Below are 27852 nucleotides of genomic sequence, written 5' to 3' on the forward strand. Positions count from 1 at the left end.
GTCGTGATTGAATAATCCATGCCAGTGAAAACTGGCATTTGGGGAAGATGCGATCATTGTCAGTTTTTATCTTAGTAATTGCTGGTATACTTCTAATGAATATTATCATTTATTGGTGTATGGCAGACACCCTATTTGTCGTTTTACCTAGGTATATTGAAGTGGTACGGGGCATTACATACTCTGCCAGTGTGAGTCAGCTGGTAAGTATGGATTTTCATTGCGTGTTTTCATTTTAATCGCGTAATATTGACATCTCCACAAATCTACGCGATTACCGCAAGGGCCACAAAATTGATTTATAATATTGTTCCATAGCAAGCACTGCCCCTACTACTTACTATTGATTTGGTTAACTGCTCCAATCGCATGAATATTCAACTTGAAGTATAAACCTTTTAAATAAAATGTATAACGTTTAACGAACATATATCATAATATTTATTTTCAGTATTTTAAAAATTTAGTTGATATTATTATTAATAGCATTGATGTAAAACAAAATGTACTTCATTCCCATGGACACGTTCATTCCGAAAAACAGATGTCGACATCTGTTGTACTAGTATAACAAGATGGCGGTTAATCGGAAATTTAAATAATACCTTTACATACAAGTACCGCGACATTAAGAGTGCTCTCATTCGACTATTAAATAGTTGAGATAGTGTCAGATTATGTCAAGGTACTATCACCAGAATGTTTAATGTCTAGATTCATACTTGGGACATGCCACGAACTTTACTTCTGCTTTCAGATGAAAACCTAAATTCCAGTATTCCCACACATTTATTGCACGAATATAGCGATCGTAAATGTAAGACCATAATGATTGTTGTACGCTCGATGTAAGCAAATATTGTTAACATAATTTCTTTTTTTTATAATATCAGGGTAAGAATATTTCTAATGTCACAACTTCGAATGGAACATTAAAACGTCGTCTGAATATCACGAATACAAACACCACCACCACAACAAGTTATACCACTTCCACCAGCGACACAGGATCTATAACCAACTCCACAGAGTTGGAAGAACAGCGTAACTTCTCACCCAAAATAACCTTACCCGGTTTCCTATTCCCAATGCAGCGATCTGGGAATGGAGGATCTAACACCCAATACTTGAATTTCATAAATGCCGTTAAGATGGCGTACGCTACCAACAGAAAAATAGTTTTAGCTCCTTTCTTTGTGCAAGGGGGCGCCTCCAGAAATTTGAATAGAAGGACGAGTTTTGTGAGGACGTTCAACAACACATTCGATATTAAGAGATTATCGGAATTTGTACCAGTGGCGTCTGTGGACGAGTTTAAGAAGAGTTGTGACGGCAACATTGTGGTTGTTACGTGGGACAACTCGGCGATTAGTTACCAGAAAACACAGGAGAAAATTATGAACTCTGTGTATGGCATCACTGTTCCTGAATTCAACGATGTCAAATTTCTCTCGGGTATCGACAATGTCACAGAGATGGAGAAGATGACAAACTACACACCATGTTTAGCGTATTACAGACCATACGAATATCATTTCGGAAACCTTACCATTGACATTCATCCGTTCCTGGTCAGGTCAGAGGTCATTAAGAACGCCACCAACACTATTTTAAGGAATGTTTGTCAAGGGAGACCGTACTTAGCTCTTCATTGGAGAAACAAAACTACAGAGTTTAAGTTAGTATATACGATATATTATTAATTGTATAACACATGTTGTTTTAAGTGGGATATATACAGTTCAATATCCATATCATCCAATCATGTCCTGTAATACAATTGTTTTCCCGTAGTTCGTATCCCAAGGGTGACTGACTATTATGTTGATAAATCCTGAACAAGCAGATGCGAAACAAACCGCTAAAAAAAAAACTTGCAAGCGCAAAATTTGTTCCATATTGTGTAATGATAACCACCTTTTTGTCATTATATGTGTACACTTATTATTCGAGCAAAAACTAAAATTACGAAACGGGAATGCGAGTAGTTTCTAGTTACTGTGTATCCTTATGACATTCACATATGTTTATTTCACAGGTGTGTCTTCCATTTAAATGGACACGGTGGCGTATTCTATAACTCATCGTGTAAAGACAAAATAAAACAAATTGCCAGGATGGCTGACAAGGTCAGTGAGCACATCGCAGATATAATGAAGAAAAAGAACTTGCAATGTATTTACGTTGCCTGTCCAGTTTGGTCAAGGGTAGGTTATGTAATTATCTAATCGCCGCAAAAAAGGGTTATACTTTGGCTATTACTATTAACCTCTTCAACAAAAATGGAATAAGCCATAAAAATGGTGCACTAATCCATCTGTCGGATTTAGCGCTACAGTGAGTATTAACGTAGACCAGCTTGCTATAGGCTAATATAATAAGCCACGGTTTTTTAAGCGCTCAAAACACGCGTCTAAAACGTGAAATTCCAATGGAATAAACATAATATGCAAATGACCACCAACATTTCGTTGATACGCTTCGCGATTTGTTTTCAATCCCCCAGAATAATCTTTCCTTCTCTTCTGCCAATCGCGTCCACTCTTCTCCTGATACAGGCAACTATGATATATGTAACATAGGGCATGGTGGTTGGAAAACTGCTTTAAAGCAAGTCGTACGACTCTCGCGCTATCAGGGTGATATCGGCGGCCATTACGCTCAATGTCTATCAAGCCTGCAATATGTATTTGGTACGAGAGGCACAAACTAGTTGCCTTAGTAGTCTGTATGCGTTAATCTCTACAGTCGACAAATTGTAAATTAGCTGCTGTACATAATACGGCCATGTATTATTTATTTACGAACGTCCCCATGAACATATCACATTATGTGATGAATTCAACATTGTCGAGTGTATAGCGCACAAATCTAACTTGAAAATTGATATATTGAAATCAAAATTTAAATATTCAATGTGTATTGATAGGACCCGACCTAGTTTCGTCGTATACGCGAAGGGACCGACATATCCGTTGGCAGTCAAAACATTGTGGGGCTAGGGATCAACCAACAACATTTCAAAATGGGTATTGGGGTAGAGGGCGTGACACCTTGTCAGTTTATTGCTAGTAAATGCTTCACCCCCAAATTCATTTCGTGGACGTAATGTGGAGTAATTCTCCTGAATACAGCGGTACTGTGGTTACATAATTTTCTTTTCAGTTTGATCTTCAATCCGGGGGGGGGGGGGTACTTGCAAAAAATTCCGACAGGGGTGTATAGCTGGTAGTTTGAAGCCCATAGCTCTTATCAGACAGAAATAAACTCAAATGGCCTACCCCTTTTCAGACAAACTGTGGATATTTAACACCCCTTTCTAGACGGTAAGCATAAATGGTACCAAGGGAAAAGCAGGTGGCTTCCCGGGGATGGACTTTCGATCGAAATTAAGTTACAGAAAAAAAAATCAGCTTCATTCTCCTGATTGTTGGATCACTCAAGCTCTAGAGACAGTCTTTGAAAAATACGGACCCCTTTTCCGACAGTAATAATTAAAAAAAAGATACCTTTTTTCAGACAGACTGGGTAACATAACATATCCCTTTTCAGACAGAAGTGGTGAATGTGGGACCCCTTTTGGCGGCACATATACATAAAGCACCTTAATGTGAGTACCCCCCGGGCCTTCAATATGTTGTTCAATTCCCATACCGACTAAATTTGTAACCGCAGGACTGTTTTATTTGTAATGTTGTTTCATTGTATTCATTTTATTAGCAACAAAAGAGAATATATAAAACCATGTACAGCGAGTACAGCGCTTATCACTGCACCAAACCCAACCACCGTGACTATTACGGTCGAGCTTCGTACTGTTCTAGGCGCTGTATCGTCCTGTGTCATGTCGACATATTTCAACTTCCAGCCAATAGAAAACGCCGTAATATTAGAGGTGTGGCTTAAATGACATTCTACTAACTGTTCACCCAATGTAGATGACTCCAAATTAATCGTTTAACCAATTAGACTTTTTTTCAGTTTACAGCTGGCTTGGGTTCTGTCCGATTCCCCCGCCGAGAATGTTTCCATGTCAAAGGGGCAGGATATGGCAATGTTACCTTGTATCAAATCTCGCAGTTTTTTTGTTTTTGTTTATCTTGAAAACAGGTCAATTTAATTTTATTTTGAAAGTTTAACTGTGATAATGAGAATAAAATAATGAATGGCCACAGTATATAGGGCAGATTTAAAATGGAATAAAACCACTGTGGCTTTATTACTCGAAGCATTAAAAATAGATATTTTTCATAGTCTAAGTGTAAATTTCAAAGATGAAACATGACGTTCTGCCATAATTTCATCCTGTTTATTTGATACACACAATGGCCACCAGGTGTTACGGATTGTTAATGTGGCAATTTACATTTAATATGATAATACAACCCAAATAATAATGCACCCCACTGAATGAATAGCCAAGTTGCAACTTTTCCTATCTCAACGACTCGGTCAGAGAAGTATTGAATAGTTATACAGCTACGCATTCTATGGTGGTTACATTTTGGTTTATTTCTCCATATAGGCAATTATCGACCATCTAGCGCAACGGATACCACGTGACTACATCTACACATCTGCAAATATAACAACCTCTGAACTCTCCCAATTCGATCAGTATGATCTGTCATTAGTTGAACAAGAAATTTGTTTTCGTAAGTATTATATGTGAGACACTGGCTAATTGGTATGTGGATAGACCAAATATGCACAGTTTTTCTAAGCGTTGTAATATTTTACTCATTCGAATCTTCAGTCAACAATCCATATAGTACTGCATATTTTTCAGTACAAATGTCGTTTGCTCATGAAATATTCGATACACTAACCACAGTATTCTGAATGAATCATTATTTTTAGAAATCAGCACTACCAAAATTAAACAAATTTAGTTGAATTTACTCGAGAATAGAGTTCTACACTTTCGCGTGGTAATGTTAAAGCTTTTATTTCATAAAAAAAACTCTCATTCGGATACTAGTGATTTATAACACACAACAATGGACAGAACGCCGTCCTTTAATCCACAAATAACAGCAGCAGAGCACGCTTTTAATTATCTCCGGGGACGAATGACTGAACCTTGTCAACAAATTACTTCCGCAATCGTAGGTACAGCCGATACAATGATAGGAATTATGGCCTGCATGATGTTCACATTGTTTCCTCCGAAGTTTATCCGAATTTATGTGAACAAAGGGGAGGATTAAGACACGAATAATGTATGATATATGCCACAGTGAAACTGATGTCATCATTTTTTCATCATCAGATCAAGAGGTTAATCACACATGGTATAAGCCCCATGAATGTAAAATGGCGGCTCTACCACACTAGGTGTAATATTGTACAATAACAAACATTCATACGATACATGAAAGCCACTGGGACGTACATAAATATCCGATTTGTTTTCATTTATTTTAGGAGCGGAACATTTTATAGCTTCATGTAGATCTCATTGGTCAGAATTCGTTATGGCTGACAGAAATGCAACGAACACGAGCTCCACGTGTACCAGTGACCTTACAGGATTTCGATCGTTAGGCATACAGGACTACATAGTAGATTTGACCCGGAAGAAATTATAAATGCAGTCACCCCGAACAGAAACATTCCCATGGGTACGAACCAGTGTGCTATTATATGTAATTATAGTGCCCTTTTATCATGAGCTGGGCACCGTAACCCGCTTTTTATTTTAATCACTAATCTTCAGGACCACCACGTGAACTTGATGTTGATACATGTATATACATTAATTAAACGAATATATCACAATATGCCTCACTTCTTATGATTGCTCAATGAATACTTAACATTTAATGGCGTGTGTTGTAAAGTATACTTCTTCATTTATGTACACACGCAATGTAATTTACCCGCGCAATGTAATTTACCCGCGTAGCATTCGTCGTGTATGAGTCTCACATCGAACGCGGCGACGCGGTACAAATAGTGGATACCTTTACAAGTCTCTTTAAAATAAATATTAAATTATTGTCAATGAGAAAATGGTACGATTCAGTGATTTTGTTAAATATTTCTTAATATCAATATTTTTGAGGAGAAAACGACTAAAGCTGACAACAGTACAATTAAACTCAAAAAAGTGATAGAAATGGCGGCCATTGTAAGTCGTCCCCGTACCAGGGCGCAACAACAATAGTAAGACTGCATGTAAGAGCACATATGTGAGTTCACTATACCTATATAACAGATATAACAAGGAACCGCTGTCCATAGTTTTCGTTAAACTCTCGCATCATTTCTATGTAAATACTCATTATCTTGATTTTCTAGGAAACGTAAAATTACCAGATTAGCCGCCCATGATATGCATGCTGCAAGTCAGTCTTAGCAGATGATTCAGGTATGCATAAGAATGGTGCATATGTGAAAGTGAATCTACATACGAATGGTGCATTTGTGAAAGAGAATCTACACAAGGATGGCGCATATGTGAAAGTGAATCTACATACGAATGGTGCATTTGTGAAAGAGAATCTACACAAGGATGGCGCATATGTGAAAGTGAATCTACATACGAATGGTGCATTTGTGAAAGAGAATCTACACAAGGATGGAGCATATGTGAAAGAGAATCTACATAAAAATGGTGCATATGTGAAAGAGAATCTACATAAGAATGGTGCATATGTGAAAGAGAATCTACATAATGGTGCATATGTGAAAGAGAATCTACATAAGAATGGTGCATTTGTGAAAGAGAATCTACATAAAAATGGTGCATATATGAAAGAGAATCTACATAAAAATGGTGCATATGTGAAAGAGAGTCTACATAAGAATTGTGCATATGTGAAAAAGAATCTACATAAGAATGGTGCATATGTGAAAGAGAATTTACATAAGAATGGTGCATATGTAAAAGAGAATTTACATAAGAATGGTGCATATTTGAAAGAGAATTTACATAAGAATGGTGCATATGTGAAAGAATCTACATAAGAATGGTGCATTTGTGAAAGAAAATCTACACAAGGATGGCGCATATGTGAAAGAGAATCTACATAAACATTTTGCATATGTGAAAGAGAATCTACACAAGGATGGTGCAAGTATGAAAGAATCTACACAAGAATGGTGCATTTGTGAAAGAGAATCTACACAAGAATGGCGCATATGTGAAAGAGAATCTACATAAAAATTGTGCATATGTGAAAGAGATTTTACACAAGAATGGCGCAACTGTGAAAGAATCTACACAAGAATGGTGCATTTGTGAAAGAGAATCTACACAAGGATGGAGCATATGTGAAAGAGAATCTACATAAAAATGATGCATATGTGAAAGAGAATCTACATAAGAATGGCGCATATGTGAAAGAGAATCTACATAAAAATGGCGCATATGTGAAAGAGATTCTACATAAGAATTGTGCATATGTGAAAGAGAATCTACATAATAATGGTGCATATGTGAAAGAGAATCTACATAAGAATGGTGCATATGTGAAAGGAAAACACATAAGAATGGTGCATATGTGAAAGGGAATCTACATAAGAATGATGCATATGTGAAAGAGAATCTACATTATAATGGTGCATATGTGAAAGAGAATCTACATAACAATGGTGCATATGTGAAAGAGAATCTACATACTAATGGTGCATATGTGAAAGAGAATCTACATAAGAATGGTGCATATGTGAAAGAGAATCTACATAATAATGATGCATATGTGAAAGGGAATCTACATAATAATGGTGCATATGTGAAAGGGAATCTACATAAGAATGATGCATATGTGAAAGAGAATCTACATAAGAATGATGAATATGTGAAAGAGAATCTACATAAGAATGATGCATATGTGAAAGGGAATCTACATAATAATGGTGCTTATGCGAAAGAGAATCTACATAAGAATGATGCATATGTGAAAGAGAATCTACATAATAATGATGCATATGTGAAAGGGAATCTACATAAGAATGATGCATATGTGAAAGAGAATCTACATAAGAATGGTGAATATGTGAAAGAGAATCTACATAAGAATGATGCATATGTGAAAGGGAATCTACATAATAATGGTGCATATGCGAAAGAGAATCTACATAAGAATGATGCATATGTGAAAGAGAATCTACATAATAATGATGCATATGTGAAAGGGAATCTACATAAGAATGATGCATATGTGAAAGAGAATCTACATAAGAATGGTGCATATGCGAACGAGAATCTACATAAGAATGGTGCATATGTGAAAGGGAATCTACATAATAATGGTGCATATGTGAAAGGGAATCTACATAAGAATGATGCATATGTGAAAGGGAATCTACATAATAATGGTGCATATGCGAAAGAGAATCTACATAAGAATGATGCATATGTGAAAGAGAATCTACATAATAATGGTGCATATGTGAAAGGGAATCTACATAAGAATGATGCATATGTGAAAGAGAATCTACATAATAATGATGCATATGTGAAAGGGAATCTACATAATAATGGTGCATATGTGAAAAGGAATCTACATAATAATGGTGCATACGTGAAAGGGAATCTACATAAGAATGATGCATATGTGAAAGAGAATCTACATAATAATGGTGCATATGTGAAAGGGAATCTACATAAGAATGATGCATATGTGAAAGAGAATCTACATAATAATGGTGCATATGTGAAAGGGAATCTACATAAGAATGATGCATATGTGAAAGAGAATGTACATAATAATGGTGCATATGTGAAAGAGAATCTACATAAGAATGATGCATATGTGAAAGAGAATCTACATAATAATGGTGCATATGTGAAAGGGAATCTACATAAGAATGATGCATATGTGAAAGAGAATCTACATAAGAATGGTGCATATGTGAGAGAATCTACATAAGAATGATGCATATGTGAAAGGGAATCGACATAAGAATGATGCATATATGAAGGATGTTGTTGATAAAATTGTATTCGTTTTGGATACCGCACTCAAGCTGCTTACAATATCCGGTATTGTTATCACATAGATTTCAAAAACAAGTTCGTGAAGTATTTAAACGAATTGCTATAAGCAGCTATGCATAGTCTGCCCTCTCCACACGATATATTGGAATGTCAGGGATAATATTGTCAATACCATAAAATAAATGCTTTGTCAGGTTCTTTGGCAAGTTCAAGCTGTCAAATAACAGTGGCCTAGAAATCCTTTTCTATGATTGGCCAGATTTTGCTTGAGATGAGTGGTTGTTATGACGATACTACGGGTGATTTTTTCGCATCTATTCTCAATGTATATTTATGCAAATTGACATATATGCCCGTGATTTCCTGGTAGTCTGAGCAGATCCCTTTTCCTGATATATCATAATTACGAGTCTATTATTGGTTTGGGTAGCATTGCCTGGCGTTTTTATTTATGTGATGCAATGATGAATGCAAGTCTACTGCCTCATTGGCTACCACTTGCTGCTTGTTGTGTTCTGTATCCATGGTCGTGAGTGATTGTGTGATCTAAGTGATCCAAGATTTTATCAGTTCTCATGCCAAGCGTAATGTCTTGCAATGAGAAACAGTCTGACCGCAAGAGGGCGCTCTCAAAGAAAATGGCGGATGATCGAAAAAAAACAGCTGTTATACTTAGAACATATCATTATCGATGAGACAAGATTCTAACTAGAGTACTTTAAGAACGTGTCTTATTCAGAATTAACAAAATATTAAAACCTTGAAGTGAACGATGATCTACGAGACCATCAATCATCATTTGAGAATAAGATGAATAATGTGGTTTTGACGATTTTCAAACATAATCCTGGATAAGGTTATCGAAAATGATTCACGCAAAGAGCTTGGTTACTACACTATGACGGTGAAGGTTTGTATGATCTACGCTGCCTAGTAATACAAAACAGCTGTACACAAACTTACTGAATGTTTCACACTGATACTATGGGTGCAAGATACAACAACTAGCTGTGTGTTAGTTCACAGACAAAGATAAATCAGATAGTCCAGAACAGCTCCTTGCCAGACCCTGCAATGACACTGCCATACGTCAGGAATAGAAAAGTCTACATGGAGTCAGTAAATTCTACTAATCTACACATATCATACATAGATGGCAGATTTACATAATAACAGCAACTTACAACCAAACTTGTTATTGCATGGTGATTATCAACACAAATGTCCAGTGAAAGGGAAGAAACATGCAACATCTGTAACAAAGCAAATCATTATCCAGGGATTTGTCGGTCTAGGAAAATACAACACAGAGAATGCCGCAAAAAGCATAAGTATGGCAAAATGTTTTATACAGTAACTGGTGATAATGAGTCACTACTAAGCTATCGTTCAGCGTGCGAGCTGAAGCTTGTTCATACACGCGCTGTTGAACACATCTCAGTTTGTAATCTAATTCAGCTTCTTTCATTCATAATTCAAGACAAAAAAGAGCAAAAACTATTGAGAGTATACGTTTTTCCTGGAACATTCTAGTGTAATTTCTATTCATGAAAATTATTGATTGTGTACACACGCAATAAATTTCGTTATGAAGTAATTTTAATATATTTTTGAATTATTTTGTCAAAATCAGTTTTATCGAAAAGAGAATATATTTACCATGGTGTTCACTATCAGTAACACATAAACCAAGGGCAGACAATCTCGTAGTAGAATGTGTTGATGTTAACTACAGCGTGAAAAAAATAGTGCATAAAATAAAATTCCACGTAAGTTGAGAAAGGAATAACATGATTGAAAGATCTAGATATTATTGAAAAGGCAGAGAGCGTATACCATGGGTGTCACCGATAATATCAGTCCAAAACCAAATAATCCGGAACAGGTAGGAATGGCTCACACAAGCTCGCTCAATCCATCTATTAAAGTGAGTGAGTGAATATAAGCAGTGCTCAAGAGAATCTATGAGAAGAACATCGCACTGAATAACACAGAGATGTGTTATTCAGCAAAAAGTTCTACAGTAACGTAATCACCAGATCCGCTCAAAAAATAAATATTTACTATCCGCTCAAAATCATTTACTATCTGTAAAGCCAGTCCACTAATTAAGACAAGTGAAGCAGCAGATGATATTCCTGTGCGTTTAGGTTCCATACTAGACCAATGAGACACACGTACTAGTCCAGCTTGTAATGGGGCATATGCGAATAAAGCATTGACACCATTAGAACTAGTTTAGAGATGTGAACATATGACAATCAGTTTAATGATCACAGGTAATTAGAGATGATATTCAATAATCCAAGCTCAAAATCACTTATATGCATTGCGATATGGAGTCTGCATTCACAGTCATACAACCACACAATTATCTATAACACTATAAATGTTAAAAATAACTCATGGCCACCATATCCAAATGCCAACATTTTTGTGGTTCTTTTCCTTCGGGAATCATCAAGTCAAGATCTTCTTTGTAGTGATACCGAAGCTAGACAAGATGTTGCAGCACTAGTTATACCGGTACCTAAAGAAATCAAGTCTCCCACCAGACCTCATTACACTAGCTCAATATTGAACGTTTAGACCTAGTAATGGGTTTCAAAGTCTAGAAAATACCTGCCGAAAGCTAATGGTGAAGTAGACCACTCATTTGATTCGGCCATATAGAAGATAAACCATGGAAGCAGGATTTCCATCAGCATCATTAATTTATCGTTACTTGCCGCGAACCAAGCAATCAGAGTTTTCTTAACCAGCCCACGATTTGTGCAAAAAAGTTGAATATTTATTTTGTGCAATACAGTACATCGATAAATGGGGTTCATGATCACAGTTCAACATGAAACAAACAAAATAACTAGAATACATAATATTTCAAAGTGTTTAAGGGAGTCAGAATAACAACATGAATACAGACACTGGATTCACTTAAGAAGATGATCATGAGCAAATAAATAAAGCAAGTAGTCAGCACAACTTACTGCTCAGTTCTGATCATACACGGGACATGACATGATTAGTTTCTTCAGTGTTCTTACATTGGCCATGCCTTTTTTTGTTCTAGTTTTGGGCGTTGTTAGTTATACGAATAATGTGCTTTGTGTCTCTGCCTGTGAACAGTTCGTTTTCGTCAGAAGGAACCGAAAGATCATATTTTTGTTGTTGCCAAGTCCTGGATAAGTAGTAGTTTATTCTTACCACATTTTCTTGACTGTGCTGTCGTACTTGTTGCCAAATAGGTACGCGAGCGTGTCATTCATTAACGACTCGAGAAGTTGGTTCAACTGTTTTTGTTTTGTCAAGACTTTTCGCTAATTTGTCTTTTTTCACTCTGCAGGTGGTTTCATCACCAATACGTACGTTAGTGCCAAAGAATCGATAGTTAGAAAAATTAGACACAATGACTGCCGCGTTGTCAATCTATCTCGAATTGCATATAACTTGAGCGTCGATGTAGTTTCAATATACCGACAATAAACACAAAAGGTATTTGATAAATGATTTAGTAAACTATTTAATATTAAAAATGCAATTAAACTACCTTAAGAATTTTGAAATGGGTTGCTCTAACCACTAAATATAGTGTTTATGACCGAGTTACGCCATTCACACGTTATTGGGGCAGAAACTTTGGGAAATTGTAGTGGACCACGTACAGAATGAAAAGCACACAATCGTTCTTGTTACTTTATTCATTAAAATATAATATAAACATTAACATAAATATTGGAAAACTGTACGTAATGAACAATATGCAAGACAAACCAATTTATTCCATCAAAACCTCACGCAGAATACTGATATTTACTGTCAAAATTGAAACTTATTTGTAAAATGTTTTTCATTCTTGCCAACAATCATTAAAATCACAACCAAACCACTTTGACCGTATAACCAAACAAAGTCACCACACTTCGCGGATTGTCATTACGAGCGTTGTCCTACTAAGCCAGCTGATTGACGCCTTAAACGATAGGCGGTTCCAGACAGGGGATAGAAAGACTGTGGTTAAAATATAAAAAAAGTAACATCTCCCTTTCATGGCAATGTTTTGAATTTGTTATCATTTATCCAACTGCTTAGCAAGTGCAGAAAGTACAGATTCACAAAATGCTGTTTTCCCTGATTTTTGATTTCAGAATGTGTTTGTTGTTAGAAAATATTGGCTTCTAAGTCGTATTTTGATATCGCCAGAATGTGGCCTGTATTTTTAAGAACACCATCCGAAAATCGTATGTGACTTCACAATGGCACTTACAATTTTGAAGAAATAGTTACTATTTTAGAAATGACGGAAATAATAATTAGAAGAAACAAACAATACTCATTTTTTACTTCATTACGTATTATTTACGATTGTTAACGGAAATGTTATTAGAGTATGTATTCGACATGTTGATCCTTTATCGCATCGGTTTATTCATGTCATGTGACATAAAACAAACACAGTCTACACAAAAATACGTATAGGACAATAAGTTTGGGAGGGTTTTACCATTTAAGTTGTTCGAACAACCCTCAACATATTTTCTAACAAAAAACTACATTATTCAAGTTTGTGTGTGATTTTTCAAAACATTTTATAACTAAATGAATTTAGTCCTTCTATTATTACAGTTATGTTGCATCTTTACAATCAAGCATTGTGCTAATTAAGGTTGACTACTTGTGAAGGCTATTTTCAGATATTAAATGACAATTGCTCGTGTGTAATTTAAGTAACACCTACTGCATTACAACATTAAGGAAGACACAACAAATTATATTGTTGGTTGTATGACTGAAAGTAACTAATATTCCTTATACAAATATCCTTTGTATTTTCAAGTTTTGGACAAAGCCCGAGTGGGTGGACTTTTTTAGACATAAAGTCCAACCTGATTTAAAACAAACCGATCAAATTACCCAGATATATATATTTTGGCGCATTTCTCATAAATATGAAGGCATTCAGTAAGCCCTGGCACAATTTCCAAATTCGCAATGCGAAGGAAGACCATTCCCAAATGGAGTAGACTATAGTTTGAGAAAACATACTCAAAAACAGGACATTTAGTATAAATACATGAGGTAGGCGTTAATCTCGAATTGAACACGATTTGAAATTGTATGAATTAGACAATAAAATAGTTTAAGTGTGTTAGTTTAGCCAGAGCTACAAGTACTAATGCCGTCAACACATAACACACATATAAGTCTCGCCAGTAATGATCCCACATCGGCTCTTAGCCACGGGAGATTATAATCTTTCACCTCACTTTCTAAAAAATTGTGAATCTATTGATACCATACACTCTTAATTGTTTCATTGTATGTACAAATCTCCAACACTACCAGGCTTATATATATTGCTGTAGAATGTCGAGTTGATTGAAACACGTTAAATAAACTGAAATCAACATGTATTATTGTTATGTGGTAGTTTTGCATTCATCACAAAATAATAATGGTGACCTAAGTACGTCGCTATAATTCAAATTCATTATAGATACTAATTGTATTCCATATCAGCCAGTCATGGAGTACCACCATTTATAACAGTAAGACGCGCATACTATTGTGCATGTACAGTACAGTACAGCACGCGACCATCGAACTCATGAACGATATACTCAACCAATCTTTAGTACAATCATTAGTCTATGTAAAGGTTAATCTGATCACCACATGTGTTTATGATTTATAGAGATTAGTTTGCACACGCTTCTCATGGTGAGGATATGAGAACAAGAAAGTACTTGCTTAATTCATGTACATTCACAGTGTAATTCCTTCAAGAACTGCCCACGTAAGGCTATGATAGGGGTATGCATTCATGATTAAGCGAAGTGTCCGTAAAAGTATCATAAAACTATAGTATATTTGCAGGGCAATGTGAATAGCTCTCCTCTTCACTTGAAAGACACATAGAAACATTAGGAATGTCAAATTTCCTTATTACAGCTGGCATTAACTGACTAATCTAACAGTTCAGCCATTCTGACTGGAGTGTCCTAGCATACTTTCGCAATTGAGGTACGTTATTATATAGTTGCCAGCAAAAGCTTCCTTTTACTTCGATCGCACTTGGTAAACATCTGTTCGAGGCAAGTTTAACTTTTGATCTGAATTGTTGTAGATCTATTTCAAAATTTCCATCATAATCCCTAACCTTTTGCCAGAACGTACTATTGAAATATTCATATAACATAATATCAGCCCGGTTTCTTTTCAGAATCGTGTCTCTGATGACTGGTGTTAAAGTAGTCCTAGATGACCGAACATTTGTACTGTAGTAAATCAGATCTTCGTCGCGCCAGCACATAAGTTTCTTCAACAGAATCAATGACTCATCATAGTATTCAAGGAGCATGACTAAATCCACCTCCTGATCAATTTGTTTAATTTTTAACTGCACATAGGTTTCATTTTCTTGCAACTCCTGGTCAAAACCCATAGACCACATTTGGCCATTCCTCTGTTGGTGAAAGCAATTATCTCTAGACGTAAGGAACTCGTGGTTGTGTTGGACATACTCTAAGAAAGGATCGGAAAAATGAGAAAGTTCTTTTCCACAGTTGAACCAGCTAAAGACAGATTCTAGCTGGGTGTAGGGAGATCGAAGAATAGTGAAGTACTTGGCCCCGGGTATCGCATCATCCATCAAAGACCTGTTTAGTCTGCTGTGATGGGAAAAATAGTTAAAGCCAGTGAAGTTTGAACAGTTATTATATCCAATAATATCTAAATTATTACCATTCTCAACAGGAAGAATCCATTTTTGATAGACAGGACTTATTAGTTTGTTGGTTATTCCATATCGGTATAGTATACTTCCTGTTGTGCTAGAGCCTGTCTTCAAAGTTTTGATGAAGATGAACTTTGACACTGGTTCACACTGAGGCAATGACATGTTGATCTGCAAAGTGCCTCTGTCTTCACTCTGGAACTGATAACGATACAGATGATGTTAAAGTGATATCATTATCATCATCATAATCATAATCATAATCATCAACATCAATAACAACAACAACACGAAAAAAGAAAATTATTTAAATGATTACTTATTCATATTGCACATTGCTACTATTATAGTTAACATTTGAAGGTCAAGAGCAATAACAGACTGAATTGCGTGTATATTAATTGCAACATTAAAACGACAACAAATATGGATAATGATAGTAGGTCACAGCTGGCCTGAATAAATTGGATTTATATTCAAGGTTGCGGTATATTGGTGATGACGCCACAATGTTTATTTTAAGAAAATAACAAAAACACTCATAACCCACACAGTGTCTCTAAATTAGGTTTAGCGTCAGGTTGCGCGTCATTCACAAGGATCGCACCAACTGTATTTAGCAGTAGCAATAATAATACATTATAGACGAGGGTAATCATTTGCCCCGGGTCTGTTCCATGGGTGACATGTTACTGACCGCGCTGGTGACAGAAAGAGAGGGGGCGATTTTACAGCCGGTAGTCCTGTTTACATGAGTTGTTTTTCGTGAGTTGAATATACTTGATTGTGTACCCCCCCAATAAATATCCTTTAAAGGCGCATACGGTTACCATAGGGATATAAATGATATTTCGCCCTTATTCACTGTGAGTCGATGAATGTAAAACACGTTTTCTATTTTTTATGAACGGATTGTGAGCTTTTAAGTTAATGTTGGATTAGTACAATATAAAATCGACATGGGCGGTAAAAAACTGAAGCTGATATAGTAAAATATTTCTTGCTGATCGGAAGTAAACTCACGCAGACCCCCTTCGCGCACAAGGTATCCACGCAGCTCCAAACAAGTCTAAACATTGACAGGCCGAGTTATATTGTACTTAGCTAAACCTGCCTTCGTTCGTGTGCGACCACTGTTACCAATTAGACAATATATCGTACTTACGTGCGTATGATTGTCAGTGAATTGCATTGCTTCAAACATATTTCGAACATGGCTATGCACTTGGTTCATGTATACTATTAAGGAATATATAGTAATACCAACTAACACGCACAATACACCGGTAATGAACTTCAACATTTTAATCATGTCAACACAATTGGCAAAACGGCATTGAGAGTGTCATGTCTATACATTTCATATTTAAACTAGTTACTTAATCCGCGTGTAATTCAAAACATGTGTTTCCCACAGATTATTCAATAATCAGTTTGATGGGACATTCATCTCATGCCAAATTGAAACTAGTTTTTATATTAAGATGTTTAATATATTGGAGTTTGATGTGTCAAGGTTATACGAGTAAGCACTGAAAGGAAGGTTATAAACTTGGTTGCTCAATAAACTCAATAAACTCCATTTGATACACGGTAAACATATTATTTGAGTAACATGCAGAACATGTTACGTATGAACAGCATACACTCACAAGTGCGCAACATATAATGACTTATGCCCGTATTTTAACGATTAGCATGTAATGACGATTGTATTTCATAGGAACATTGTATCATTTGTTAATTGCACTGCTTAAATAACATAATAATGACGCATACACTTATAATGACAGTACACCACGTGACAACCGCGCATAATATAAATACAACTGTACAACATATAACAACTACGGAACAACTAAAGTAATTTATACGAACGAAAATATTTATGAAATATTAATATGCGTTAATAGACAGACCGTCGATGCAACACCGGTCACAGTTCATATTATTACCAGTAGTGGAGACCAGATGCCGCCAAATGTTATATTAAAACGCATCACTAAAATAATAGATGAAACGAAAAGAGTTACAGCTGTACATGCTAAGTCGATATGCACCATCGCATAGTCAAGCGACAGTAAACACTAATTTACCATGAAACTATGGTATGTTTTATCGCCTTTGACTGATTTTCTGTAGGATTTTACGTTGGGAGATTTTACGTGTCTCTAACTGCGGTTATGCATATCAGTGAGTTAATCAGTAGCATGCCAAATATTAAACACGTGGACTCTGTGATAGGCAACATTATAATATACTTACATGATTCGGCTTAAACGTAAGTGGCTTTGCTTGAAATACATTCCCAACATGATTATCAACGTCGTTCATGTTTAATATTAACGAATACTGGTAAAATGAAATACCAATTAATACACACCCTAAGGCAATAAAGAACTTGAACACTGTTCTCATTTTAAGGCAAATATTACGTCCTCGACGTTTCCATCTGTGCATTGTGTATTCAAACTATCCCAGTGGTCCACGTCTAATTAATAAAGTTGTCACGCTAACACAGTTGGTGTGGACTTATCTTTTTAGTTTTGTTATTAACAAATTAAGAGGTCGCTGATTTTGCGGATTAATTTTCAGCCCACTAACTCATGCCATCTTTAACGACACAGCTGTATTTTTTTTTAATTTCGAAATTGTGAGAAAAATGAATGACACTGCACGAAATTTTACTGCGAATATAATGAAACCATGTTGTATTTGTGATGTATGAATTCATGCATTTATCTTTGTTTAACGTAGCATAATATTGCATTTCGACCCGAAATCAACATCTGTATACAATGTGTATGATCTAATCCCATCTACCCTTCATATTGTACCTACTGTTCCATTGACATGTCAATATCGACAATTTAGTTATTAACACCTGTACGAACTTCCTATTAACATATTGCCTAAATTAGTTTGAATGTTGATAATCTATAACGGTGCATGATTCACTATTTGTATTCGGGTGAAATGTTTAGATTCCGAACCAGAAGTATACCTGTCCCTGTGAATACTTAACCAATCAACTGACTGGAACACGTGGACACTAATGATGTTCGTATACGGTACCGGACTGTTATTGGTCGTATGCCCATTCCCGGCATTTCAGTAAAGGGTTCTATTTGGAGATTTATCTCGGGAAAGAGATTTCCGACAAATACTTGGAAATTCAGGTATAATTTTCTCGAATACCTTATTCTACGGAAAGGGGTTCATCGAGCGATTCTTGTTATCTCACATACTTGGCAAATACGTCATGTGTAGCGAGTAGTTGAATCATCTCCGTAACTCTGTGTACGAATTTTCCGGTGTACGGAATTAATAGTATATGTGGTTCCCCGAAAATGGGCGGCTATATCTCTGACCTTGAAGCGGTGATTCATACTACGAGGTTATTACAAGAATACTACAAGAATACAAGAATAAGAATATTTACAAGAATAAGTATGTCAAGGGCGGTACGTTGCCATTGCATGAATGCACACTTATGTTTGTGGTATTCTCGTGACATGCTTATTATTAAACATCTTTTTTGTGTGTAGTAATAATTTTGTGAGATACAACAGTCCGAATTGCCAGCAATAAGTGTTCGTGCCTGTGCCATTGTTTGCGTTTAGTGACGTGTTCTATTTCAGTCACGTGCTATATTCTTACTGTATCCGGTGTAAACAAAAGAAAGTGTTCGAATATGACGTGAACGTGACGCAACGTTTCCAAATAAGGAATGCATTGATCAATTTCCTAAAGGTCAATTAACGCATTTTTTATCGGAAAATATCGCGTTGCATTGTTGTCGTTGTCTTGCCCACAAATCATAATAACTCCGTTACTAGTCTTGGTGAAAATGAGGGCGTACTTTGCGGTACTAATGTATACTCCCTGACACCTCCTGACACGGGAAGAAGGTTTATTCTGAATTCTATTCGCGTTACATTTGTTTGAGCACTATTTTAGTTACGCATGTCTCTTTGATAGCTTCCAATAAACTGAAGTTGTGTCACCAATGCCGAGCAACGGAACTGATACTCATCGTTATGACATCATTCAGATATGACCTTATCGTATTTGAGTACTGTAACGAGCGGCACGTGTAGTGAGCAGGTCAGTACATTACCAACTGTTTTTGTTTGGGACGTACCCAAACTTTCAGACAGACAGCAACACGGCAAGAGTGTCCACTACCACCAACCTTGTAACAGTGTTTGAATTTCGTTTAAACAAACAATGTATTTCACACGTTTTGTGTACATTGCTATGAGTCCCATATCGAACACGACGTGGCGCGACAACCACCGCTCTTGAGTTACTAGGGGGTCCATATGGAAGTCACAGTCACATAAGGAAAGAACCAGTGCTATGTCGTCTGATGTACTGTACAAGTTTTAAGTCCGAAATGATTATGAACAAAAACTTACATTTTTTATATCAACAATGCAGAAATACACTTTTAATGCAAATGTTACATTCACATCTAGTATTAAATCGCATAAAAAATACATTTTTAATTCGATAACAGTTTAATATTCACTTTCCAGAGTTTGAAAAAAAATAAATAAAAATATAAATTCATCTTATTATACTTTCTGCAAAATATTTATATTTTTGTGAGTAGTTCATAGTTGTATTTGGTGATCATTGTACTATATCCGATGTTGTGTCAAGAACCTATTACTTATATATTGATTTTTTTAGATATCTTTGTACGTAGATTCTCGAATAGTGAATCTCAGTTCAATTATGTATTAGATGTTGTTGGCCTCGCTATCGCTTTCAGTCTTCTTTCTATCATTATACTAGAGATTATCCGTTACCGAAAAATATTTACGAATATCAGCGCATGATCTACCATATTCCTCGTTTGCCTTTTATCCTCATTCCAAGATATAATAATTTCTAAGTGTTCCTTGGAACGACACCAGTGTTCACCGCTCGACTGAAACGCTCATGTTGACGTTGGTGAGAATGCTACTATGGTTTGGAACATCCACAGTCAACTCACCAGTCATTGCACAATTCCACCGCGAGAAAAAAATTACGTCACGTCTGTGTCTCACAGAGTCATTTAAAAAACCTTTCATAACTTTGCATTTGATTGGAGGTGCAACAGACTTTGTGGAGAAGCCTATTTTCGGCGTTCCGGTTGGAATTGTTGTGTATAATCGGAAAGTAGAACGAAAACATAAATAAAGATTGATCAGAGCTCCTAAAATGGCGTCATCTCTCATACAATCGTGTCCTTACCATTCAAGTATGTCAATGGATGTTGAAGTGCATATATTGCTGCATCAAATGAGAAAGAGTAAAGTTTCTTGTTTACTAATTATAACTTGAACCACACATGACAGGGAATATTTTGTATTACGTAATCACCGGAACCGGAAGTTACCCCATGTAGCACTTTAAGCTCAAACTTATGACAATTCAAAACAAGTGCAGCCATATACCTCAGGATGGTGCTGCCAACAAATTAGTGAAACTTTTGCTGTTTTCACCCTACACCTAAGAATGATTTGCGAAAGATTTATAAATAGAACAGTTACATCTTTAAAGTGGAATGCCCTCCTTCCTTTGACGTGACGGAGCAAAGTAACACCCGTTCGTCAACTCGTAAATTGGCTTTCACAAAATGCATCACCTATTTAATATTTTATATCTTAAAGAAATATGTATTTAAGTATGGGTGTGTACTGACCATAATGGTGAGCAACCTTGTAATATCGAGGCAAACCCAATCTTATATAAATAATACTACATCACGGTTTGACGGACAATTTTACACCCCTGAATCATGACTTCCGGGGTTCACCATCATAACAAAAAAAAAAATAACAGATTTCGGGGAACGCTAATCACACAGTGTAGAAGGTATACCCAAATACGGTAGGTTATTTTTTTCTGCCGCCAATTAATTGATATAAATGCAAAGAGAACACCAAGTCTGACAATTAACCAAGAAGAGGAACAGAAGCAGGCAGCCGGTAAGTACGTATTTTAGATTGTACACTGTGCTATACAATAGTATATCCTAATCGGTTAGCACAGGCACATATCGTTCACGGGGAAAAGATGAAGTTGATATCCAACAAATCTTTTTTTATTGATTAAAACTTTTACAACCACATGAAGACAAATGACGTACGAAGAAGCGATGGGAAGGGAGAAGATAGAAAAACCATGTAAATTAAGCTACATTTTATTTTAGTGAGTTTTCCTATATATTTGTGTTCGAATGTATCATTATGCGTATCTGTTTAATCTACTAACTCATATCTTAACGAGTTTATAATAGGAATGGGTAGTATAGATGTTTTCATACGCGTTTATTGAACATAAGAATTACCTCTATAATTACTAGGACCCAGGGACAACGTAATCATTTGCGCTTGTTAGAATCCCATCACGGGTACTTGAGTTTATTTCGGGACTGACCGAGACGTATGGGTGCGACCAATGGAATGTTCAACAAGGTGACACATAGCTCGGCGCCAATGTAAATATATCAGCTGGTTCAAATATGTGCGAACTGTCACGTGTTTAGGTGATACACGTGTGTCTGAAAATAATTACAAATCTACACGTAGTTTAATAACGACAAAGAAATAAAGTAGAATTCATTATATGGACAGTGTTCAAATATATCACTCGCAATTGAAAATACTTAACGTGAAGGACCATTGTAAAACTTCCCATGGCGTATACACCTCTATATTTTGATGCCTTAGTGATGTAGTCTAGTTTATTTGGCAGTAACGTATATTGTTTAAAAACAGAAAACAGACAAGCGCCCTCGGCAGATAACACAATGACGTCGTTCAGGGCAATCAATTATTGTCGGAACTTTTAAAATGCCAAAATAATTGGAGTCTATTAGAGAGGGTCAATAATCGAAGCGTAACGGCTAGACCTCAATGCAACTTAATATCAGTGAGGCAATTTAACAAGGCGTACATGACAATGCCTGAACTCATCCATACCAATTTCCTGTCGTTAATAACGATGTGTTCCGGCACTACGGGGTGTGAGGTGATGCCGGCGTACGTGCAGCCAGATCAACTGATTGACCCAACCACACAAAAAAGGGCAAGCAATACTATCCAAATTAATCCGTCGGTCCGATAGATATTTGCCACTGTGATTTTTATTATTTATATTTTATAGCAAATCAATATTAGGCAAATATAACTTGTAGCTGTTACCATGGGATCGGGTGGAACAATCATATTTAGTGTGTTATCGCTATGGATGGTAGTAACTACGTACGCCATTGAAGCTGAGGTAAGAGAGAATGCTTAGTTTAATTGTGTTGTAAACATTAAGTCCACATAAATTTTACAAGTTCAAAACTTTGCGATATTTCTTCAAGTATTTGGCATTTTGTGGAATCACATTTAAAGTTACAATTTTTCTCTTGAATTATTTTTATGATTTAAATAGACAACATTAAAGTTGTTTAGTATAACGAAAACTCAAAAACAAACTTATTATGTAAATTAGCCACCCCGGGTGAGTAATTATACTTATTTAACTATTCCTAAGTTGCATTATATACACCAGCTACTCAAATCAGACAAGACATGTCTGCTAATTATGCAAATTGCAATTTCAACATATGCGATGATAACAATGTAGTATATGCAAGATATACCAAAAATAACATCGCTATGAAAAAATGAATGTTATTATGTCGATTTTTAAAAAAAGCCAGCAATATGAAAATTGGATTACTACCAACCTTAATGGCCATTAAACGTGTTTACATTTTGCGGGTGTTTGCGGTGTCTAATTGGCAAGTACATTTGTTGTTACTGCACCGTGAAGTTCAAATGTTTCAAACACATTGCATAGATATGAGCGAATATTACATGACACGTTGTAAACAAGAATCGGCTGTCACAGGTGGACATTAATCACTTTTCTTTTCTGGGGTTTATTTACTGAACTTTCATTCACTGCAAATAAGCTTACTTCTTTTCAATGACTGTGTAATTGTCGGTGTTTTTTTTCAAAACCACGCCCCTAGTGGCGCAGCGCGTCTGTGACGTCAGTATGACGTAAATGGGTGAAGCAATGCTCATATCGACACCTGTATTTGTCCATGCAGTCGTTCTTCGTCTATAATATAATTATTTTCATTCATAGACGGCTACAGATTGAAACGATATCGACACTTCGAACGGCAATAGTCACCCATTTACGTCATAGATGCCCTTTGGCACAAGAGGGCGCGACTTACAGGAAGGTATATTGGGATTTGCATTCATGGTGAATGGTTAACATTTGATATCATTCGTTTTCTGTTTGTATAATCTCCGACAGAGCAGCCTGAAATTGCATGGTCATGGGTCAGAGGTCGTTCAGCTGGCCGGAGAAAGCAATCCACTCCGCGATGCAATACGACATTTTCAGCGACATCAAAGACTTGATGACATTGACGCCAACAACAGGAAAACAGCACTGAGATGTGGTGTTGAAGAGGAAGACAACCGATTTCGTAGATATTCTGTCTCAGGTAAATTTTTGAAACTTATTTCAATGTTATTTGGAGTATAAACGAACTGGTAACACGATCCATTTGCAAGTTCTTGGGAAGCAGAAAAAAACATTTCACGATACGACAAAATTGAAAACATTGAATTCAATAACTTACGCAAACCCGCACAAACAGAAAAAGTCATATTGCGAAATATTGTAGAGCTGGATTGCATTTATATATAATATATACATATGCATTTGAAGTACTGCATATGCGCAATAGAACATAAGCGAGAACATCAAATTGCATCTCAGCCTTCCAGTACCGCCATAGTTAATTTGGTCACAGTAATTCCATGCGTTAGCAATAACTCATTATCACGACCAAACCCACATGCTACGCAGGATTGAATAATCCCCAGACCGCATAGAACTTCCGGATCTGATTGTGACTATACTGCGTCGTCGGAAGTTTTGTGCTAACTTTATTGAAATGGGGACGTGCTCATCAAGCGCACTGTTTACGACTTTTATTATATACAAATGTATATACAGTTATACCATATATATATAGAAAATAAATAGAGAAATCATTCCACTGAACGTTATCATTTGTATTACGAACAATAATCCACCGACCTGTTCGAGAAAAAAAAAACATTGTGCGAAGGGCAACTGTAAGTATTTCATCATTGACCGGCTTCACGCCCAGCCATAGAATATTGTTCTTCTAAGAACGGGCAATACATTGTGTATAGATAACGGAAGTACTGTCAAATACTGATAGACTTGATTTTATCATGTTGACTTTTTCTTCAGGTAAAAAGTGGGTCAACAACGAGGTCAAATTCCGGTTCATTAACTACTATTCCGGCATTGGGGTAGAAGAACAGAGGCGCGCCATATATCGGGCGTTTTTGCGCTGGAGTAACTACACACCATTGTCCTTTGTTGAAGTGAATGATAACACGGCTGATATTGCCATATCATTTGCGAGTGGTAGCCATGGCGACAACAGGCCATTTGATGGACCAGGTCAGTCTTTCTTGAGTATTTACGATTGTGCGAGAAATTACGACACCACATGTTAAGCACGTAGTAGTTACGTCATTGATAAACTCTTCGCACTGGCTTCATCTATAAGCACGTAGCAGTCACATGTCTTCTTTTATAACAATTGCAGGTGGCGTACTAGGACACGCGTATCCTCCGCCACATGGTCAAGTTCATTTTGACGCCGACGACAAGTTTTCCATCTTCCCCAAGAAAGGAATAAGTTTTGACACAGTCGCCGCACACGAGATTGGTCACAGTTTAGGAATGAGACACTCAAAAGACGAAGGCGCCCTCATGCATCCATTTTATATTGCTTATGACCCTGATTTTGTTCTCGCGACAGACGATATCAAAGGGATTCATAGCCTCTACGGTGAGTGAACGGTAAAAAAATGGAAGAATCATCCAATCGCCACAAACCTTCACTTCGGATCCCTAATAGAAAGCGGTTAACAAATTGACCCCTTTTTTATTTTAGCGAGTGATTCATTACCTTGCGAACCTGTAATTTCAAGACGAGAGTGTCTGTTTGTAACGCCAAACTTTTCATCATAATTTTTATACATCAGACAAACACAGATAAATAATATCAACCGTGCCATCAATTAATGTCGTTGTAATCATAGCGTGGTTTACTATAATGATGCAGTTAAAATGTGACCGATTGCAATACTGTTTCTCTTTGATTTCTATTCAAGGTTTTCCACCGATCGCACCAGATATCTGCACAGTTAAATTTGACGCAATTTTTACAGGTATGTGCAATTCTTCTGCATGGATTGACACGACCTTGAATCTTTGTTATAGATTGGATTTCAATCCACAACCATGCTTATTAAAATAAAGACAAAAATATATCACTCAATTGAAAACAATTTTTACTACACGTGCACGCTTTATGCAATGGTTTGTTTGTTTGTTTGCAATGGTTTGCTCACGTACAGATGCTGCTGGTGACACATATCTCATTTCTGGTGCCCATATATGGGTAGTTGGTAGACATAGCGGAGTCAAGAAGGGTTACCCCAAAAGATTGACGTCACAGTATCCGGGAATACCTGATGGTGTTTCCACGGCATTCGCATCGCCCAAAACTGAGAAAATATACTTCTTTAAAGGTACGTGTGTGTGTCAGAATTATAAAAAAAGGCGAAAATTATTTTATCGTTGTACATAATATACGTATTTCATTTAACATACACGTTTTCGTTTAATATTGTGAACTGGCAATTAATTAAATTGTCCCCTACCGCTTGGGAACAACGTATGTAATTACTGTGGTAAGTAGGCTGTATATCCATTTCAGCAATTCAAGGATCAGAAATTTGTTGACAATCTTTTAAAATATTTGAAGTGCTGAATGTATACATGAACATTATTTAAATAATTATACAATTAGCATATTTGTAAACAGTGAGATAATATTCAATTCACGCTATGCTAATTATGCAAGTGCATCATTTATTGTGTTTTTCCAATTGCTCAATACAGTCTCGATAGTTAGTTTGGATACATATCTTGTTTTTACACATGTGTGTTCGCCATATTAAGAAAAACTGAAAATAAAATTTGAATAACACAATTCATTGCCTGATCCACTCAAAGAAGTATGTGACACAAACATTGATGGTATATTATTATACCTGAATAACAATGGAATGGAAAATAATCGCAATGGTTAATGTTATAACACTTATAATGTCTCGTTCTTTCTTAGATCGCTACATGTGGAGGTACACTAACAATGAACTTGATCTGGGATATCCAAAATCGACACACGAAATGGGTCTTCCAAAAAATCCTGACTCTGCATTTATCAGACACATTAGCGACGACGAAATCTATATTACTAAAGGTTGGAAATACTATATTTGGGACGAAGACATTGAACGAGTTCTGCCTGGGCCGAGTGAATATTTATTTGAAATTTTACCGGGCCTGCCTTTTGATCTTGACGACGCGTTTTCAATAGGCAAATTCACGTACTTTGTGAAGGGTTCTAAGTATTGGAGATTTAGAGACACGTCAAAGACTCCAGACAAACGTTACGGGCGTTCATTTAGCAGAGATTGGCTGCGATGTAAATGACCTATGGGGGGGATACTCATTGTATAATTTTATAAGACTAGTTGTTTTGATACTCGCAATTTATTTATTTATTTATATATTTGCTGTGCCAGGCGACAGTTCTGGACATTCAGTGTAACTGTTGTCTCTCCTGACTTTTATTTTGTATGTGCAAATTGCAAGTGCTAGTGACGACACCTAGTGCATTTTGCCACAGAAGTCATATTCATGACAGGGCTGTCAAATGGCATGTATAATTGGATAACTGGAAAAGTTACACACCGGATCTGTTTAACTATTTTGCTATTTTGAGAACGGAAGATGCGGAATAAAATAAAACTTTCTAGTTCATTTTTAATTTTTATATTATTATGTTTGTTATTTTTGCATTCCATTATTTGACCATTTGCGACTTTCTTGACAGAATTACTGCATCTGAGTCTAGAGTATCATGACACAAAATTGTATTGTCTTTTCAGGATGTTTCGCTTAGTTCGGCAAAGACGAGAACAATGGACAAAATAGTCCATTTTCAGACCACTTCACTACAACCAAATGAGGGACTTTGGGT

At 36.3% G+C, this 27852-nt stretch overlaps 3 protein-coding genes across 3 annotated transcripts; 2 read left to right on the forward strand and 1 right to left on the reverse strand.

Moving 5' to 3' along the window:
• On the forward strand, positions 1-6015 carry LOC100373342 (uncharacterized). The gene is made up of 5 exons (XM_006825486.3): positions 1-203; positions 894-1678; positions 2039-2207; positions 4526-4655; positions 5428-6015. Exons 1-5 carry the CDS (start codon positions 48-50, stop codon positions 5589-5591), a joined length of 1404 nt encoding a protein of 467 aa, XP_006825549.2. The 5' UTR covers positions 1-47; the 3' UTR covers positions 5592-6015.
• Positions 6016-14915: 8900 nt separating this feature from the next.
• Positions 14916-15845, reverse strand: LOC102807961 (galactosylceramide sulfotransferase-like). The gene has a single exon (XM_006825495.1). It carries the CDS (start codon positions 15843-15845, stop codon positions 14916-14918), a length of 930 nt encoding a protein of 309 aa, XP_006825558.1.
• Positions 15846-22883: 7038 nt separating this feature from the next.
• Positions 22884-27650, forward strand: LOC146729822 (stromelysin-1-like). The gene is made up of 7 exons (XM_085495101.1): positions 22884-22961; positions 24003-24195; positions 24978-25193; positions 25342-25587; positions 25913-25969; positions 26159-26332; positions 26932-27650. Exons 1-7 carry the CDS (start codon positions 22884-22886, stop codon positions 27300-27302), a joined length of 1335 nt encoding a protein of 444 aa, XP_085351227.1. The 3' UTR covers positions 27303-27650.
• Positions 27651-27852: the final 202 nt, after the last annotated feature.

Source organism: Saccoglossus kowalevskii, chromosome 21 (genome assembly GCF_978046115.1).
Source record: "Saccoglossus kowalevskii chromosome 21, keSacKowa6.1, whole genome shotgun sequence".
Lineage (NCBI taxonomy): Eukaryota > Metazoa > Hemichordata > Enteropneusta > Harrimaniidae > Saccoglossus > Saccoglossus kowalevskii.